This window comes from Maniola hyperantus, chromosome 1, assembly GCF_902806685.2.
Source record: "Maniola hyperantus chromosome 1, iAphHyp1.2, whole genome shotgun sequence".
In the NCBI taxonomy this organism is placed as follows: Eukaryota; Metazoa; Arthropoda; class Insecta; order Lepidoptera; family Nymphalidae; genus Maniola; species Maniola hyperantus.
The window spans coordinates 12,386,937-12,403,621 of NC_048536.1; the positions used below are offsets into that span (position 1 = coordinate 12,386,937).

A 16,685-nucleotide genomic window follows, 5' to 3' on the forward strand; every position below is an offset into this window, starting at 1 on the left:
CCCGCGAGCCTGTCTCGCTGACCGAGGCGCATCATCAGATAAGCGACAATAAGTCGATACGCGCTCCAAATAAGCTCGGATGCGCATTAGTCACCACGGTGACCGACCGCCGCCGGGACGAACCGACAGTTCGCCTAATCCACTCAAAACATACGGAGACATTTGTCGGCCCGCCGGGGATCGGGTGATCGATAGCGCGACTCGCCACAAAACGATAGATAAAAGCCGATAAGTCAGAAGAAATATGACGCGAACAAAATCGGGAGATATACGTAATAAGATAAAAGTCAAACAATGATTCGACCGCGGATTCGCCGCGGCATAATTTATGTGACAACGCGTGATGGACGAGCGGCGACTTTCGGTAAACTATTTACATACGGCGGCGGCCGCGCTGTCGGATTGGGTTCCGTTGTGACAGAGGGTGGGGCTTAGTACCGAAAACAAATGTCACTGTTATTTATTAGGTTACAGTGCTATTAGGGCTAAGGAGGGAATTGTGGTTGCCTTCGTTAAAATTCTCTAAAAAAGTGAAAAAGACAGTTGCGGCTGGCGTAGCGTTACATAGCAATCTGAGCACGCGAAAGTGGAGTGACAGGCGTCACTTCCGAGAAGGTCCCGCGGCGGTTGTTCTAATTGAATCAAGAGTCGGGCTCACTCGCTGGCCAATTCCCTTCGCACGTTGACTTGGATTGCTTTCTGAAACTTCTCGATGTTTCCTTAAACTTTTATTGTAATTTGTAGATAATAGGTAAATATCCTTTTTCTTTTGATAGTAGAAGCATTAAATTGGGGTCACCAAGCCGTTTGCATAGATAACAAGTCAGATGTAAGAACCACAGTTTAATTACTTAGTAGTGTTAGAGATTAAAGTAGACATTTTTACAGTCCATCTTGCGGGTGACGTACGAGATATAGGTACTTACTTGTATTATTTTCAAAGTGAGGTTTTAAGTAGATACCGAGATTAAAACGAACGCAAAGGACGGGTAGGTGAAAATGTTAGAGCGACAATCCCCGCGGAGACAGCAGCAACTTCACTTTTTATCTGCGCAGTGCGGCGCGCTCGACCGTGTAATTGGATGAGAACGACGCGATCCCAATAGCGCGCCCTTATCTGTTCACGGCGGATGCGACCCCCGCCCGCCCTGCGCCCGCCGGCGCTCAGCAATAAGTTTTTAGTGAGTAATTCAAGATAACCCCTTGATGTTGTTCATTTTCACACTTCCTTCCCCGAGAACAGCTCTTTATTGCGTAATATGTAACTGTCTCTCGCCGACGGGTGTCCCGGGGGCGCGTAGACAACTTCGCCCCTTTTATGATGTTAATGCGATCGCCCTGCACCCTCCTATCCGGATAATGATAATTGCTTTTTCGGAAATTATTGTTTGATGTTGTCGCTTAATGCCATCCGGATGATTTCGGAGCTCGTTCGGGTTTACAGCACTAACAGTTGTTACATTTAATTAAGTTCACTTTAATTCAAGACTTATAATTATGCTCGATAGAGACGGAGGGTGCGAGAGGAGAGGCGAACAAATTAACGATTGCAACACTAAAAGTCAAAACAGATCCTTAATAATGGTAGTCAATTGAAAAGTCGACAAAGAAGAAGAAAACAGTCATAGAAGAATAATTATAGCGTAGGTACTTATGGTTAATTCATACAAGCATAAATAAAATAAAATAAAATGAAATAAAAATTATATTACTTGTGACCGTATGTAGTAACTTTTCCTCTAATGGGCAGCTTAGCTACCACCCTGCAGGGTCTACAGGCAACAACTCTAAGGTTTACCTACGCAAATCGAAAGTATTCGTAATCCTAAACGTAAGCCGTAGGTAGGTACTCAGTCTTTAGAGTCTCAGAGTTATAGTAAACCACATAATAACCGCATAGTACCTAATCACTATTGCTTTTATGTATAAATGTTCACCTAATGTGATAAATTAACAAGAAAGTATCCAAATAAAAGAGAATTCTAATTAAGCAACACAATTAGAGTACTTTCTCACGTACCTTTTTTACAATCAAAATCGAATCAATTAATACCGGAGAGCTACCTAATCGGGAGTTGTTACGAAAATGCAATTTGGCTAGAACGTAAAGGAAGAAAATGGATTAAAAAATCCCAGCTCATGTGGAGGGTAGTCCTTTATTTGCGGAGCGAAGCGGGAGGCTGCGAATTGTCGTCGTATTAGTTGCTATCAGATGGGCGCCGGCTCTCGGACGCGGCTATCTGGCCGCTCCCCCGACCCCTTGCCACGGCTTCAACCCATCTTTTTTACTTTTGCTTTACCTACCGACTTCTTTAGCTTTTGTTTTACGTGTAGCGTAACAATGTATTTTGACATTTGACCACCTTCTAGAAATGAGAAAAGTACTTACCTACCTATAGTAGGTATGCGACAGGTCGAGATGGCAATCAGGATATGAGGTGAGGGGACACGCCGCTCACCCGCCCTATCCCGCACCGGGTTAGCGCGTGGCCTGAGCGGATGTGCGGCCGTCCCCATCCAGATTGCCATCTCGACCTGTCGCGTACTATATGTAACTATTGTCTAAGGTTGGATATAAAATGGTAGTTAATCCGAAAAGCTTGAAATTACAATAACGCTTCAGCTTCAGCTCAACAAGAGCATTCTCATTTGTAATCATTAATCAATTTTAGGCATTGCACATCACACTCTTACCTTTTGTCATGCAACGTTTGTTACAACTAATATATTCAACTAATACCTATATAATATATTTAATATATTTTTATATAATAATATTTTTAACTAATTCAGTAATTTTATTATAACAATGGGGCCGATTCTCTAGTACACAATCTCTAAACTAAACTAAATTAACAGGTCTAAATCTAGTGCTTTCCTTTTCCGCAAGCAACATTATGAAAGGGATAGCAATAGATTTAGACGTGATATTTTAGTTTAGTTTAGAGATTGTGTACAAAGGAATTAGCCACAATATTATATTCTGTTAGTTAAGTATTCTGCCGCTTAAAGTGTGGAATTAGAACATGTACTACAGATTTAAACATTTTATTCTTCTAACACCATTTACCGAAAACAAATAACAAGTATGTAGTAAATTGCCTACCTACCTACATAAATATCTAGGTACTAAGAGTATATAATACCCGTTAATTAACTAGTAATTAAGAACAAAAATAAAGAGATCGGACAAACCCCATTGAAACTAAGCATACATTTTTATACTCGAAATAATCTGGAAGGAAGGTTGCGAACTGTCATCGTTCCCAAGCCTTATCAGATAGACCGCGGGTTATCCCAGGCTCCCGCATTCAAACTGCTTTTAGCTACATACGTGAATACTTTTGATAAGGGTTGTGACAATTTCTAAACCGAACTTGGAGTCTACAGTGGCGATATTTGATATTTATAGAGATACTAGGTAACTCGCCCTGGCTTAAAACTTGGGCTTAAGCTGTTCAATAGACTAAACATGAATTATTACCAATAGAACTATAGTACCTACCTACGCGACCGGTTGAGACGGCAATCGGTGTGGGGACGCCCCGCACGCCCGGGCTAACCCGGTGCGGGATAGCGCGGGTAACGTGCGGGTGTGCGGGATGTCGCTCCGTCTCATACCCCGATTGCCATCTCGACCTGTCGCGTACTATAGATGATGGCTGCGACCGCATGAATTTCAGTTTTTTAAATCCCGTGGGAACTTTGTTTTTCGGGATAATATGTAAAGGTTCGTGTCCAGGATGCAAGCTATCCAGAGATAGCTACGGGCATCATCTATACTTGACTTGGTACAGATACCAAGTATAGATGATGCCCGTCACTTCGTACATATTCCATCTGGATTTAGGTTTTTAAAATCCCGTGGGAACCCTTGGATTTCCCGGGACAAAAGTAGCCTATGACCATCACCGGGATGCAAGCTATCACTGTACAAAATAACAGACACACTTTCGCATTTATAATAGGTATTGGTGCGGAAGTGTGGATTAAATCCACAGGCTAGATAGTATGTAAGTAGTAGGAAAAAAGCTGCTATAGGTATTGTATCATCATCATCATCATGATCAACCCATCGCCGGCTCACTACAGAGCACGGGTCTCCTCTCAGAGTGAGAAGGGTTTTGGCCATAGTCTACCACGCTGGCCATGTGCGGATTGGTAGAATTCACACACCTTTGAAAATTTTATGGAGAACTCTCAGGCATGAAGGTTTCCTCACGACGTTTACCTTCACCGTTAAAGCAAGTGATATTTAATTAATTAAAACGCACATAACTCCGAAAAGTCAGAGTTGCATGCCCGGGATCGATCCCCCGACCTCCGATTAGAAGGCGGACGTCCTAACCACTAGGCTATCACAGCTTTTGGTAGGTAGGTAATAGGTACTGTATAATGTTGCTTTATCAGTAGGTACCCTTATAAATGCGAAAGTGTGTTTGTTTGTTGGTTTATTGGTTTGTTGGATTGCCCTTCAATCACGTCGCAACGGTGCAACGGATTGACATGATTTTTTCACCTGACCTGGAGAGTGACATAGGCTACTTTTTATCCCGGAAAATCAAAAAGTTCCCACGGGATATTTAAAAAACCTAATTTCACGCGTACGTCGTCGCGGGAATCAGCTAGTGAAAGAATAAAGTAATACTACAGTAAAAATATTTCGAAAGTTGGAACTCCAGAGCAATTCGAGACAGAATATCTCTAACAAATTAATTTGATGCTAATATGTGTTTCAGTGTTCGTGCGGCACCTCTGATTACAAGGCAGCAGGTAATGGTCCCTTCCACCCTACACTCAACTTAATGCTCTCGCAATTTCACTCAAAATAACGAACACAATAAAAACGCCGTTTTCGGCGCATCTCCGAATGAGGATCGGTGGACGGTCATCCACCGTGCGGATATTGATTTATGTTTTTTTTTTTATTTATTCATTCTTGCTTAGATTAGAGATGTACGGAGTTCACTCAATAGGTACATTCTGGATCAGTGACCTCTCGTACTAGATGGGTCCAAAAAACAATTTTCTTGAAGCTATCTAAATTATGACAATGAACATCGTTCACTTAATATAACGAACATCTGATTATATAAAAGAAAAACTGACCGATTGACCTATCAACACACAGCTCAAACTACTGGACGGATCGAGCTGAAATTTGGCATGTACGTAGCTATTATGACGTAGACATCCGCTAAGAAAGGATTTTTGAAAATTTGACCCTTAAGAATCCGGCGAACGCCGCCTGCAACTCAAACTCGAGGCGCATACAAAAACGGTCGGTTATAGCGCTGTCTCAGTTTGGCAGTTTGGCGGTCTCCGCTGTACCTACAATAATACATGTGTGAGTGCACGACTCATTTTCAGTCATCTTATTATAATTACCTAGGTTATTTTTGCGTTAGGTAGGTAAGTACTTTTATATGTAATTTTATTTACCTAGGTTCTTTTTGCGTTAGGTAGGTAAGTAAGTACTTTTTGTAATTTTTTCTACAAGGTGTAGGTAAGTAAGTAAGTATATCGATATTAGGAATTGTATTTCTATTTACCTAGAAAAATACGCCATATTGTGTTTAGGTACCTACTGCCTCTGAGAATATACAAATTGTGAGCTAGGTATGATAGAAATAAAAAAGATCGGCCAAGTACGAGGCAGACTCGTGCACCGAGGGTTCCGTACTACAGGAGAACTAAAACGTTTCGTTTAGGTTTATTGCTAATATCAAAAAAACTATGCTAGTTAGGGCATTGGTTTTATTTTTCCTGATATATTATATAAACCTCTATTGACCATAATTATTTCAGATTTTTCGATTTGTAAACTTCGGAGATAGGGGGAAAAGCTGACTGACTGACTAACTGAATGACTGACTGACTGATCTATCAACGCAAAGCTCAAACTACTGGGCGGATCGAGCTGAAATTTGGCAGGAAGATTGCTATTATGACGTCGACATCCGCTAAGAAACGATTTTTGAGAATTCAACTCCTAAGGGGGTAAAATAGGGGTTTGAAGTTTGTGTAGTCCACGCGGACGAATTCGCGGCAATAAGCTAGTATACTTGTATAAATAAAAATGAATGTATGGTAGGTAGGTATCTACTTACGGGCATAACTTCATAACGATTGCACCATAGCTGTGATAGCCTAGTGATATAGATAGATAGTCGGGGGTTCGATCCCGGGCACGCACCTCTAACTTCTCGGAGTTATGTGCGTTTTATGTAATTAAACATCACTTGCCGGTGAAGGAAAATATCGTGAGGAAACCTGCATGACAGAGAGTTCTCCATAATGATCTCAAAGGCGTGTGAAGTCTGCCAATACGCACTTGGCCAGCGTGGTAGACTATGGCCTAAAACCCTTGTCACTCTGAGAGGAGACACGTGCTCTGTATAAAAATTGGATAGATAGGTACCTAATTATTTTTTTGTGTTCGTTATAGTCAGGACAGGGAGGGTTTGTATGAAAAAAAATTCCACGGGAAAAGACAGTTCCGCGAGACGCGGACGAAGTCGCGGGCAACAGCTAGTATTTTATAGAAGTATCTAGGTACTTTACTTACTACTTCAAAATCTATTCGCGATTTTAGTAGTCATGTAGGGTGACCATATCGGCTGAACAGTATTCGACAATAATGGTAGGTAATGAAAATACACAATGTAGGGGGCCTACATCGACACTAAACAAACAAAGTCAAATTCAAATAATTTATTCAGAGTAGATAAGTACTATTATACACTTTTACATTGTCAATATATTTTGTTGGATTTGTAAGATAATGTAATGGTGATCAATGATATAATTAATTACGTAAACATAAAACTAAAGCTACAAGAGTTCCAAACGTGCACAGGTCTGAGAAGAGCCTACAACAAACTCAGCCGGGTATTTTGTATAATATTATCACTACTTTATAAATTAAACTTATTAGAACTATCAAAGCTTTAAAACTCATTCCCAAGCTTTCTTATCATTTAAATAATCCTTTACGTTGTAAGTAGTAGGATTTTTCAATAAGTTTACGTTGTATGAAAACTTTGAACTTGTTGTGGGAATAGGATATATTTTTATTCAAGTAAACTTTTACAAGTTCTTTGAATCGTCCAAATAATTTACCACTCGTTCGGTGTGCCGTTCCTACCAAGAAGAACCAGCAAGAAATTCGGCGGTTGCTCTTTTCAAGGGTTCAATCACACTAATATTATAAAAGCGAAAGTTTGTGTATGTGTGTGTATATGTTTGTATGTTTGTTACTCTTTCACGCAAAAACTACTGAACGGATTTGGCTGAAATTTGGAATGTGCTTAGATTATACTCCGGATTAACACATAGGCTACTTTTATCCCGGAAAATCAAAGAGTTCCCACGGGATTTTTAAGAAACCCTGTATCGACGCGAACGAAGTCGCGGGCATCTTTTTTACAATAATATTATGCCATACTGTACGAGCAATTGCAGCCGTGCGCATTGCTGGAGCGAGGCAAATCCATGCTTTTTTAACATTTACATAATCTTAGATTGTATAATATGCTTTTTGTGTAAAGGCAAGTCTAAAATTGACTGTGGAATCTATATTATACTTATAATAAAACTGTAACAGGTCAAATTCTGTACATAGAAGATATTTAGAAAATTTTTTTGGAGGGCACACTATGATCAATAATTTTTAAAACTCTAATTCCACGCGGACGAAGTCGCGGGAATCAGCTAGTTTTATTATAAAATATTACACTTATTTACACAAATGACTTTTCCACTTTCCTCAGGCGGAGCCGAAGCGTAGGAGTTGCGAGCCTATTACGGTTTCTAGTTTGCCTGTCGTGAAAATCACCGATTTTTGTAACTGAGAATGTTTTGTCGTAGGTACAAAAATTATATTATTGTAAATATATTGAGAAGCTACTGTAAGAATAATTTTTCTCGTACGAAATCGCGCGGGCTTAAATTATAAATTACACGTATTGCCCTTATGTTTTGTAATTCGAAATTTGAAAAGATTCCGTAAGACATAATAATGCAATAATGAAAATAAGCAAAATATACAATTTTTGCAATTTCCACGTCAGTTCCTATCGAATGTTTCCAACAGCGTGAGAAACAGAGCTGAGTTTATCAGCAAGTGTTGATATAAAGGCGTTCCATTGAAGCTTTTCCTCTAACGTTATCCCCACGAACACGGTGGTCTCCTCTAAATTAGTATAATTTGTCGTTTGGGTATTGGGCAGTGCGAATTCAACACACTTAGTTCTCGTTGCATTTAAAAGTAAACAGTAAAGCAGTAAGTGATCTGCGTTATGGCATTATTTAAATAATTAGAAATATGGTAAATCGTTTATATATACCGAGAACATGAAGGGACCTAAGATAGAGCCTTGAGGAACACCCATTTGTGAGGCTGATCCGGATGACTTCACATCATTTACACATACGGTTTGTTACGATCACTCAAAGACGCTATTAGGCTGAGCGCATTTTTTTTGATTCCATAGCGGCTCAATTTAGCTAAGAAAGTCTTGTGCTCAACGCAATCGAACGATTAGACAAATCACACAAAATTCCAATGGCATTCTGTGAGTTCTCCCATGCATCAAATATAAGCATTGTGCCTGCATCGATTGTTGATCGACCTATAGATCGTGACATCTCGGAGCTTATTATAAAAACTTGTCACTGGTGGAAGCAATTGATCTTTGATTTTTTTTCGAAACATTTAAAAAATGAAATGAAATTTATTTATGTCATATAGGACATCATGTGCCATTTATGATAAGTCAAGACTCTACCACCGGTTTGGAAAGAGGCTTCTACTGAGAAGAGCCGGCAAGAAACTCAGTAGTTGCTCTTTTTAAAAAGAAACAAAACAAAATATTACAATATTAATCAAATATGCAGTACATGAGCCAATATAATTATTACACTACCTTGTGGGCTGCTGGACGCAAAACTGACCGTTTCCATGCAACCTTGTCATTTAGAAGTTCGTCAACTATATAATATGTGACTTAGCAAATGTTGTTTGACACAGAGTTTAAATCTATGCAACGGCAAATCTTAGAACTCTTTCAGAATCATGTTATAAAAGCGTATACTCGACCCCACAAAGGATATATGTACTTTGTGTAGACGATATGACGCTGTAACTAGCTTATGACAATTTCTGGTATGTTGATTGTGTGTAGCACTTAAAAAAATTAATGTTCTGCCTAATAAAGATTACGTTATTGCAAATGTATTGAGAAGGCACTGTGAGTATGCCAATCTCTTTTAACTTTTCACGCCGGGATTCGCGAGACCCGAGCTTATAAATAGATCGAATGGCTCTTTTCTGCAATATAAAAATAATGTGTGAATAAGTATCAGAATATCAATGTTAACAACAACCTCAATTAAACAACGTAAGTTGCTGACTAACCTAAGAGTGAATAGGCATCTTCTAGGCAAGCGCGCTCCAACTTAGACCTCATTATTTCATCATCATTATCATTCATCATCATCTGTCCCTGATAGGTAGATTTCTTGGCAAACGAGGATCTATTAACTCAGGCAAGATACATTTAAAATAAAATTCATCCAGTTTCGAGACAATAGAATTCCAGAAATCATTATTTTTCTCTATTTTTTCATACACCAATCCTAGAGGTGTCCAGACAATAAATATACAATACTTACGTTGCGTTATTTGAAGTTGCCCTTGAATTTGATAATAGTAGTTATGGTTACGTTTTAATTTAATATTATCCAAATTGCTATCGTTTGTGCAAAATGTAATTTTTTTTTGATCAATTGCTTCCACTGGTGACAAGTTTGATGCACTCGAAGGACACTTAATTTCTACGATAGTGTCATCACCTACCAAACCATCTGGACTTGCTCCGAGATACGGACGTTTTTCGTCGATAAACAATCCACATGGCTCGATTTGAAGGCCTAAAACTTTCTCAGCGTCTTTTACCGCTACGGGCTCATTTTCGCTCCCGTATTTTGTCGCATCGTTACCTTTGAATTTATTGTATAACAATTGTTTTACTACATTTTTACATGACGTCGCGGGTCTGAGTTTGCAGACTTGACCAAAAAATGATGCAGTCAGCCGAATTTTCCTTTCTTTCAGCCATTCTTGGTTGGCTCCTTGACCTATGGTCTTGGTTTGAATTTTATTACGATTAGACGCGCTTTGGGTCAAGTCCAGCAAAAACTCTTCTTTTTTTTATTAAAAATGTCGCTCTCGAGATCTGCCTCTTTTTCCATATTTCCGTAGTGCTCGTCTGCGAGAGCGACATTTCTTTTCCTACGCTTTGTAATTCTACTTGTGTCAGCCGTCCTTTTATTTTACATTCATTTCGCTTTAGGTATTTCATAGGAATTTCAGTAGCATTTGCCAGCGTTTTTACTAAATTTCCTGTATTTTGTTTAGCTGCTGCTGCGTAGCACCTCATTTCGTAAGAACCACGTAGACAATAATTGACTCTTTTTCCGCCAATGAATTTGGCAATTATCGAATTGAATTGCTCTGCAATATTATTCGTTTGAGCCATTAGAAGACTTTCCACATTTGTCACAATAAGGCTCAAAGCAGCAAATAGGTCGTACCATAAGCCACATTTCTTCATTTCTGGGACAAAATTTTCGCCAATTACTCCTTTGCAAAAATAAGGTTTGCACTTTTCATGATCACCGAATACATGACACGGACTATTCAGCAAATCTTGTTTTAGATTGTTTAATTTTTGCTCTTTTGTCACATTTGGTAATTTAGATGTGTGATCAACAGCACCTTTTATGGCCTTTCGTAAGCGCAAGATATTTAAATCTAGAGTTTTTCGTAATCTTACAGGAACCAAACCAAATTTATTTTCGGTCTTTTTGGTCAAATTTTTTAATTTTGAGCAATAATTTCGTAGCAAATGATTGCTGCATTCAATTTTATTTATTGACGTGCAATGACCATATGGCAAAGATTCGTTGAGAGCGCTAGTAACACTGCTATCACCATCACCGATTAGCGTTTTATATTTGATTTTATGCATGTCTATACTGCATTTAAAGCCTTCTACAATGCCATCTGCTTCCATAGCCGTTGAGCTTTTTGACCAGTTTTTAAAGCACCGGTGTTCTTTCGGGACGGTATTTTTATTTTTGGCTAAAGCACATACACAACAATATGCATTTCTGATTCCCAAAAATAATACTTTTTTGGTTTCAAAACCAATTATACAGGATACTCCAGATAATGAATTATAATTAGTCCTGTATGATCGTTTGGCCCATGAACCGTCTACTACCACTGTAATGTAAGGAATTCCGTCAGGATCCACATGACCTTTAGCGATGGCTATTTCTCTTTCTTCTTTGCCGGCTTGGTACATACTTTCCAAAGCAATATCTTTAATTATATCGCCAAAGATAATGTTTTCTTTAATAAAAAGTTTATCGGACATGCAAGGCATATCAACGTGTGCACAAAATTCATCCAACTGCGCAAATCCATTACCAGAAGTAACGATACCATGAACAACATGCTGATTTATTTCACGCCCGGATCTATCGCTTTTTATAATTACTTTTTCCCCACACATTTGACAATCAAATTTAAAACATGCATACATTCCTTGTCGATTCTCGCTTACAAATTTAAAATCTTTAAAAGTACAATTAAATGGACTATGATCTATAGACGACAATTGTTCAAATAAATATGCGACATCGATCAATCTTCGTCCGTTTAGCTTTGGAACTTCGATTACTTCATTATTTTCTTTTTCTACTATAAGTGACTCAGTAGTTGTCGTGCTTGTTGGTGTTAAATTCCTGCAAGCATAAAACAGGAATAAATGCATCGCCAAAACAGATATTGCGCATACTGGGTGCGTTTTATGTCTATCGTAATTATTAGTATGTTGTTCCGTCCTTGTAACACTCATGAAGAATTTTCCACTCACAGAATAAGTAAATCCATACTAATATTATAAATGCGAAAGTGTGGTCTGTCTGTTTGTCTGTCTGTCTGCTAGCTTTTCACGGCTCATCCGTTCAACCAATTTGGACGAAATTTGGTATAGATATAGCTTGCATCCTGGGGAAGGACTAATTCTAAGTTCACTACAATGTAAACTGCGGTTGCCGAAGAACATCCTTACTAATATTATAAATGCGAAAGTGTGTCTGTCTGTCTGTCTGCTAGATTTGCACGGCTCACCCGTTCAACCGATTTTGATGAAATTTGGTTTATAGATAGCTTGCATCCCGGGGAAGGATATAGGCTACTTTTTATCCCGGAAAATTGAAGAAGTCCCACGGGATTTTAAAAACCTTAATCCACGGGGGCGCAGCCACGGGTATCACCTAGTTTAAAAAAAAATGAAATTTCAATAAGATGTGAAACACGTAAAATAATAACATTAAAGTATATTGCGCATGCACGATAGCACGAGCCCAGTCTGCGAGTTCCTAAATAGTATTTCTATGTTTGGGAAATTTTGTGCGTAATAGTATATTATATTTTCTGACTTCGTGTGCAAAAACGTATCCAAAGCAGAGATCAGCCTAAAAGTAATTGACTATGTACCTGCTAAACGACTGATTGATTTGTTCAATGTTCATGAACTGCTCTGACTCGAGATCAATGACAGGTTCAACGCTTGCTGGTACATTTATTTCAGCCGTTGTTGTAATTTCAATGCCACCTGGCTCAAGCGAAGAAGATCTGGATAATTATAATAGAGTATAAATTAATTAATTAATTAAAACACATCATCATGATATAACGCTATTCTTAGGATATAATGCATATTATACTAGTATTATGATTTGCTACCTACCTACTGGCTTTCTGCTCATTCATTATTGATTCGATTAGTATTCCTTCACGTCGAGGTGGCACTGATGTAGCATTCGAATTTTCAGTATGTTGTTTTGATCTAAAAAAATATTTTAACATTTGAGCTAAGTAGGTATAATAAACTTACATATTCATTTACTCACCCCTTAGGACGCGTATTTTCTTTAAACTTTTTCGTCCATCTCCTTTTTCTGGGAACTGATGGCCATAAGCGTCTTTTACTTGATTTCCGAGGTCCTGTTAATATTTTTTCAATACAGTTGTTAAACATGGCGTATGCTAAAGATTGCAAAAGATGTAAATTGTGAAACAAGAGTGGAAAGTCGGGCTTTTGAATGACAATTCATTTGCAATAACCTACTTTCCACTCTTGTATCACAATTTACTATTGCAGATTATTATAAAATCGATAACTACGATCGATTCCTCCTTTCCAAAGGAGAACTCCATGTGAATTGCTTCTGCCATTAAAATATTGGCAAGTTAGCAGGTTCAAATTAGGGTTGACCGCTAAAATATAGGCATAAACCAAAAAAAGTCCAGTTAAAATCCGGATCGAACCCAAAAAGCTATAATGCTAAAATATAAAATGCAAAAAGCTAAAATGTATAAATGTCCGAACAAATTCGGTCGTATGGGGACCCTGGGCAAACAGAAAATTATAAAAATACTAGGGGATGCCCGCGGCTTCGCCCGCGTGGATTAAGGTTTTTAAAATCCCGTGGGAACTCTTTTATTTTCTGGGATAAAAAGTAGCCTATATCCTTCCCCGGGATGCAAGCTATCTATAAACCAAATTTCATCAAAATCGGTTGAACGGGTGAGCCGTGCAAATCTAGCAGACAGACAGACAGACACACTTTCGCATTTATAATATTAGTAAGGATGTTTTTCGGCAACCGCAGTTTACATTGTAGTGAACTTAGAATCTTGGTTGGAAAAGAAATTACAGAATTGCTATGTAGGCAAGTAACGCCTGTGTGCAATCAATACCCTGGCGCCATCGATGTACTAAAGCTTAGTACACACACACAGTAATAGTTTCACCAGTGGCCAAAAATCCCCAGCGTCGGCCTTTTAGGCCAGCTACAAAGTACAATTAATCATCACCACAAAAACAACCGTAAACGCGAGCGAGGCGAGCGCAATTTTTTTATATTTTTAAATAATAGAAAGAAATCTCAGAAATAAATTAAATAATAAACTCAAAAAAAAAATTAAAATACCCGACTTCCAAAACCACTACAAAGTAAAAAAAAATTTTGTTTCTACACCTGTATGTATGTTGAACTCGGGCAAGCTTCACGCTTTGATTTCCAGTTTCATTTATTATGGTTGCCTGACTTCAACATACATACAGGTGTAGAAATAAAAATTATTTTGTTACTTTGTAGTGGTTCTTGAAGTCGGTTTTTTAAATAATATGTTTTTATTTGAAGTTTTTTAGTGTAAGTAATAATATTTGCTTGGTAGTAGTACCTACGTAAAATATCAATTCACCAGCAAAACTTTCTAAATCCACATGGCTTAGGAGTTCAGTACCTTGCAGCGTCAGGATTGAAGAGTTGGTACTCGGAACTCAATGACGGAGCCTATGCATTTACAATATTATTTCACCAGGAACAGTACCTGAATCTCTGTGGTTTAGGAGTGCTGTACCCTGCATCATCAGGTTAGAGGAGTTTGGATTTGGAGTGTAGGTCATAAAGGCGTTGCTTGATACCTAAAATATCAATTCACCATCAAAAATTCCCGAATCCTCACGGCTTAGTAGGTACCTATTATAAAACGATCACGAATTACGCACCATATTATGTAGGTACCATGGCACCATAGGTAAAGCCGTCTCTGCAGGTAGTACCTACCTACATTGCACCTACTTTACTTAGGTAGCTATGGTACCTAGCTATCTAAAGATAAATACAAAACAAACTTACCCATACATACCTCACCTATACTACTATAGGTACTTGTAGTTCAATTTACAATGTATTTTGAGCTAGGTACTAGATAGGTACCTACTTTAAAAATATGAAAATAATTTATGTAAATTATGTAAGATACGTTGAAGACGTTGGGGTATCAAGGTGCTGTAATGGCGACCTCGCACCGGAAAGCGCAACGTTGGAAGACCCCCCACTAGGTGGACGGACGACATCAGGCGAGTTGCAGGGATCCGCTGGATTCAGGCGGCGCAAGACCGTGGCGTGTGGAAGTCCCTACAAGAGACCTATGTCCAGCAGTGGACGTCTATCGGTTGTTGATGATGATGATAATGATGTAAGATAGGTAGGTAGGTAGGTACTTACTGTGAGATACATCCCTTCGTTCAGAGTCCATTTCAGCAACCAAGTTAACAAAATATCAATGTCCGTAAAATAAAGCAAAAGTCGTGGGTAAGTCGGTAGGTATGTATGAAGGTTACTTGATTCCAAATTACAATTACAAATCTAAATCCCAGTCACATCACATGAGCTACTCTGTGTCCCAGTCAGTAGCATAGGTCAGTAGGTAGTGTCCAAAACTGGATAAAATTATAGTATTATTAATCGTCACGAGTAAACTAGCCTCAAGTAAATATTACCGTGCCTCAAGCCGCCACAAATGTCTACTATAAATACGATACGACATACACCATCGCCGGCAACGTGTATTTACACGGCGCGTTAGTGTGGGTGAGCACACATCGGCACCATGCTTAATGCGACAGCACTACATCGTTTACAAATTTGTAATGCATTTGGTCTAAGTTCCGTGAATTTCAAAAATGATGAATGAAAACTTGTTGTGTTTATCACTTCGTATTGTTATTCTATAACTTAACAATATAAGCTGTGGTATGTAATAATTGGTACCTAAGATATCGTTGATTTTAATATGAAACAAGAAGGAAGAAAACATGTCGTTTATGTCGTAAAAATATGCAAAACGCAATTCGCTTACATTTTTTTTTAGAAAAGTATTTTGAAAATATGTTTACGTCGGTCCCTAGGTAAATACAATTTGAATCCAAATAACCGCATAATACGGTGGAGATATTTTTGAATTTCAAATTATTTTGTTATTACGTTTGTATGGGCAATTCATCCTCCGCTGGGCTCTTAAGGGGGTAAAATAGGGGTTTGAAATTTGTGTAGTCATAAGCTAATTTACCTGTAAGCAAACGCGAGTTGCAGCCTGCAAAAATGTTTGTGCTAGCCCGGTGGGTGGCCGATCACTGATATATGGCTGGTCATATAGGGTGCAAAGGATAGAGGGCAACTCTCTGAAACCAAATAAGTCACTGTCTGCGCTAAGAGGTTACGTTATGTGAGTATTTATGGCGCCTGAAAGACGAGTGGGTGATCTTGACCAAATATAACATGATATGGATATGGCGGGTGATGGTAAGTATAGATAAAGGTGGTTGCTTAATACCAATGAAGTTTAATACTCAATTAATTTTTGGTCTGTTCTCAGACGATAAAGGCGCTTTATATATTCCGTGGTTAGAGGCATATACGGGAAAAACTGTGCTGCCAAGCGATACTTGTTCCAGTTCGATTTTGGCATAATATTATGCACTATTGAAGTATTGAATTGTTCTCTAGTCTTTCTGGTTAGCGATTTCTATTAGGCTGTATTTTATCCACTACCTACTCGATTCTTCGGCAGGCACATATTTGTGTATTTACAACTAGCTACATAGACATAACATTACCATATTAGTGAATCTAATGAAATCCAGCAGAGGTTTCTAAAATCCAATAAAGTTTGTGGTAAGTACAAATCTTGTGGTTTCTGATATAAATCTTGGGTGGTAATAATTAGTGAACAAGCACTTTATTATGATCTAAATAAT

General features: G+C 38.4%; 1 protein-coding gene across 1 annotated transcript; it reads right to left on the reverse strand.

The window, feature by feature from the left end:
• Positions 1 to 10,169: 10,169 nt before the first annotated feature.
• LOC138402506 (uncharacterized) lies at positions 10,170 to 15,927 on the reverse strand. The gene is made up of 5 exons (XM_069499363.1): positions 15,154 to 15,927; positions 12,988 to 13,081; positions 12,825 to 12,923; positions 12,572 to 12,709; positions 10,170 to 11,814 (listed from the first exon to the last, which is right to left on the reverse strand). The coding sequence occupies exons 1-5, from the start codon at positions 15,182 to 15,184 to the stop codon at positions 10,170 to 10,172; spliced, it is 2,007 nt and encodes a 668-aa protein (XP_069355464.1). The 5' UTR covers positions 15,185 to 15,927.
• Positions 15,928 to 16,685: the final 758 nt, after the last annotated feature.

Excerpts from the sequence above, each read along its gene's own strand:
- LOC138402506 (XM_069499363.1), bottom strand. The coding sequence starts at position 15,184 with ATGGACTCTGAACGAAGGGATGTATCTCACA. Across the intron at positions 12,710-12,824 it reads AATGAGCAGAAAGCCAGTAG|ATCTTCTTCGCTTGAGCCAG; the intron begins GTAGGTAGCAAA and ends ATAATTATCCAG. Across the intron at positions 11,815-12,571 it reads ATCAATCAGTCGTTTAGCAG|GAATTTAACACCAACAAGCA; the intron begins GTACATAGTCAA and ends TTATGCTTGCAG.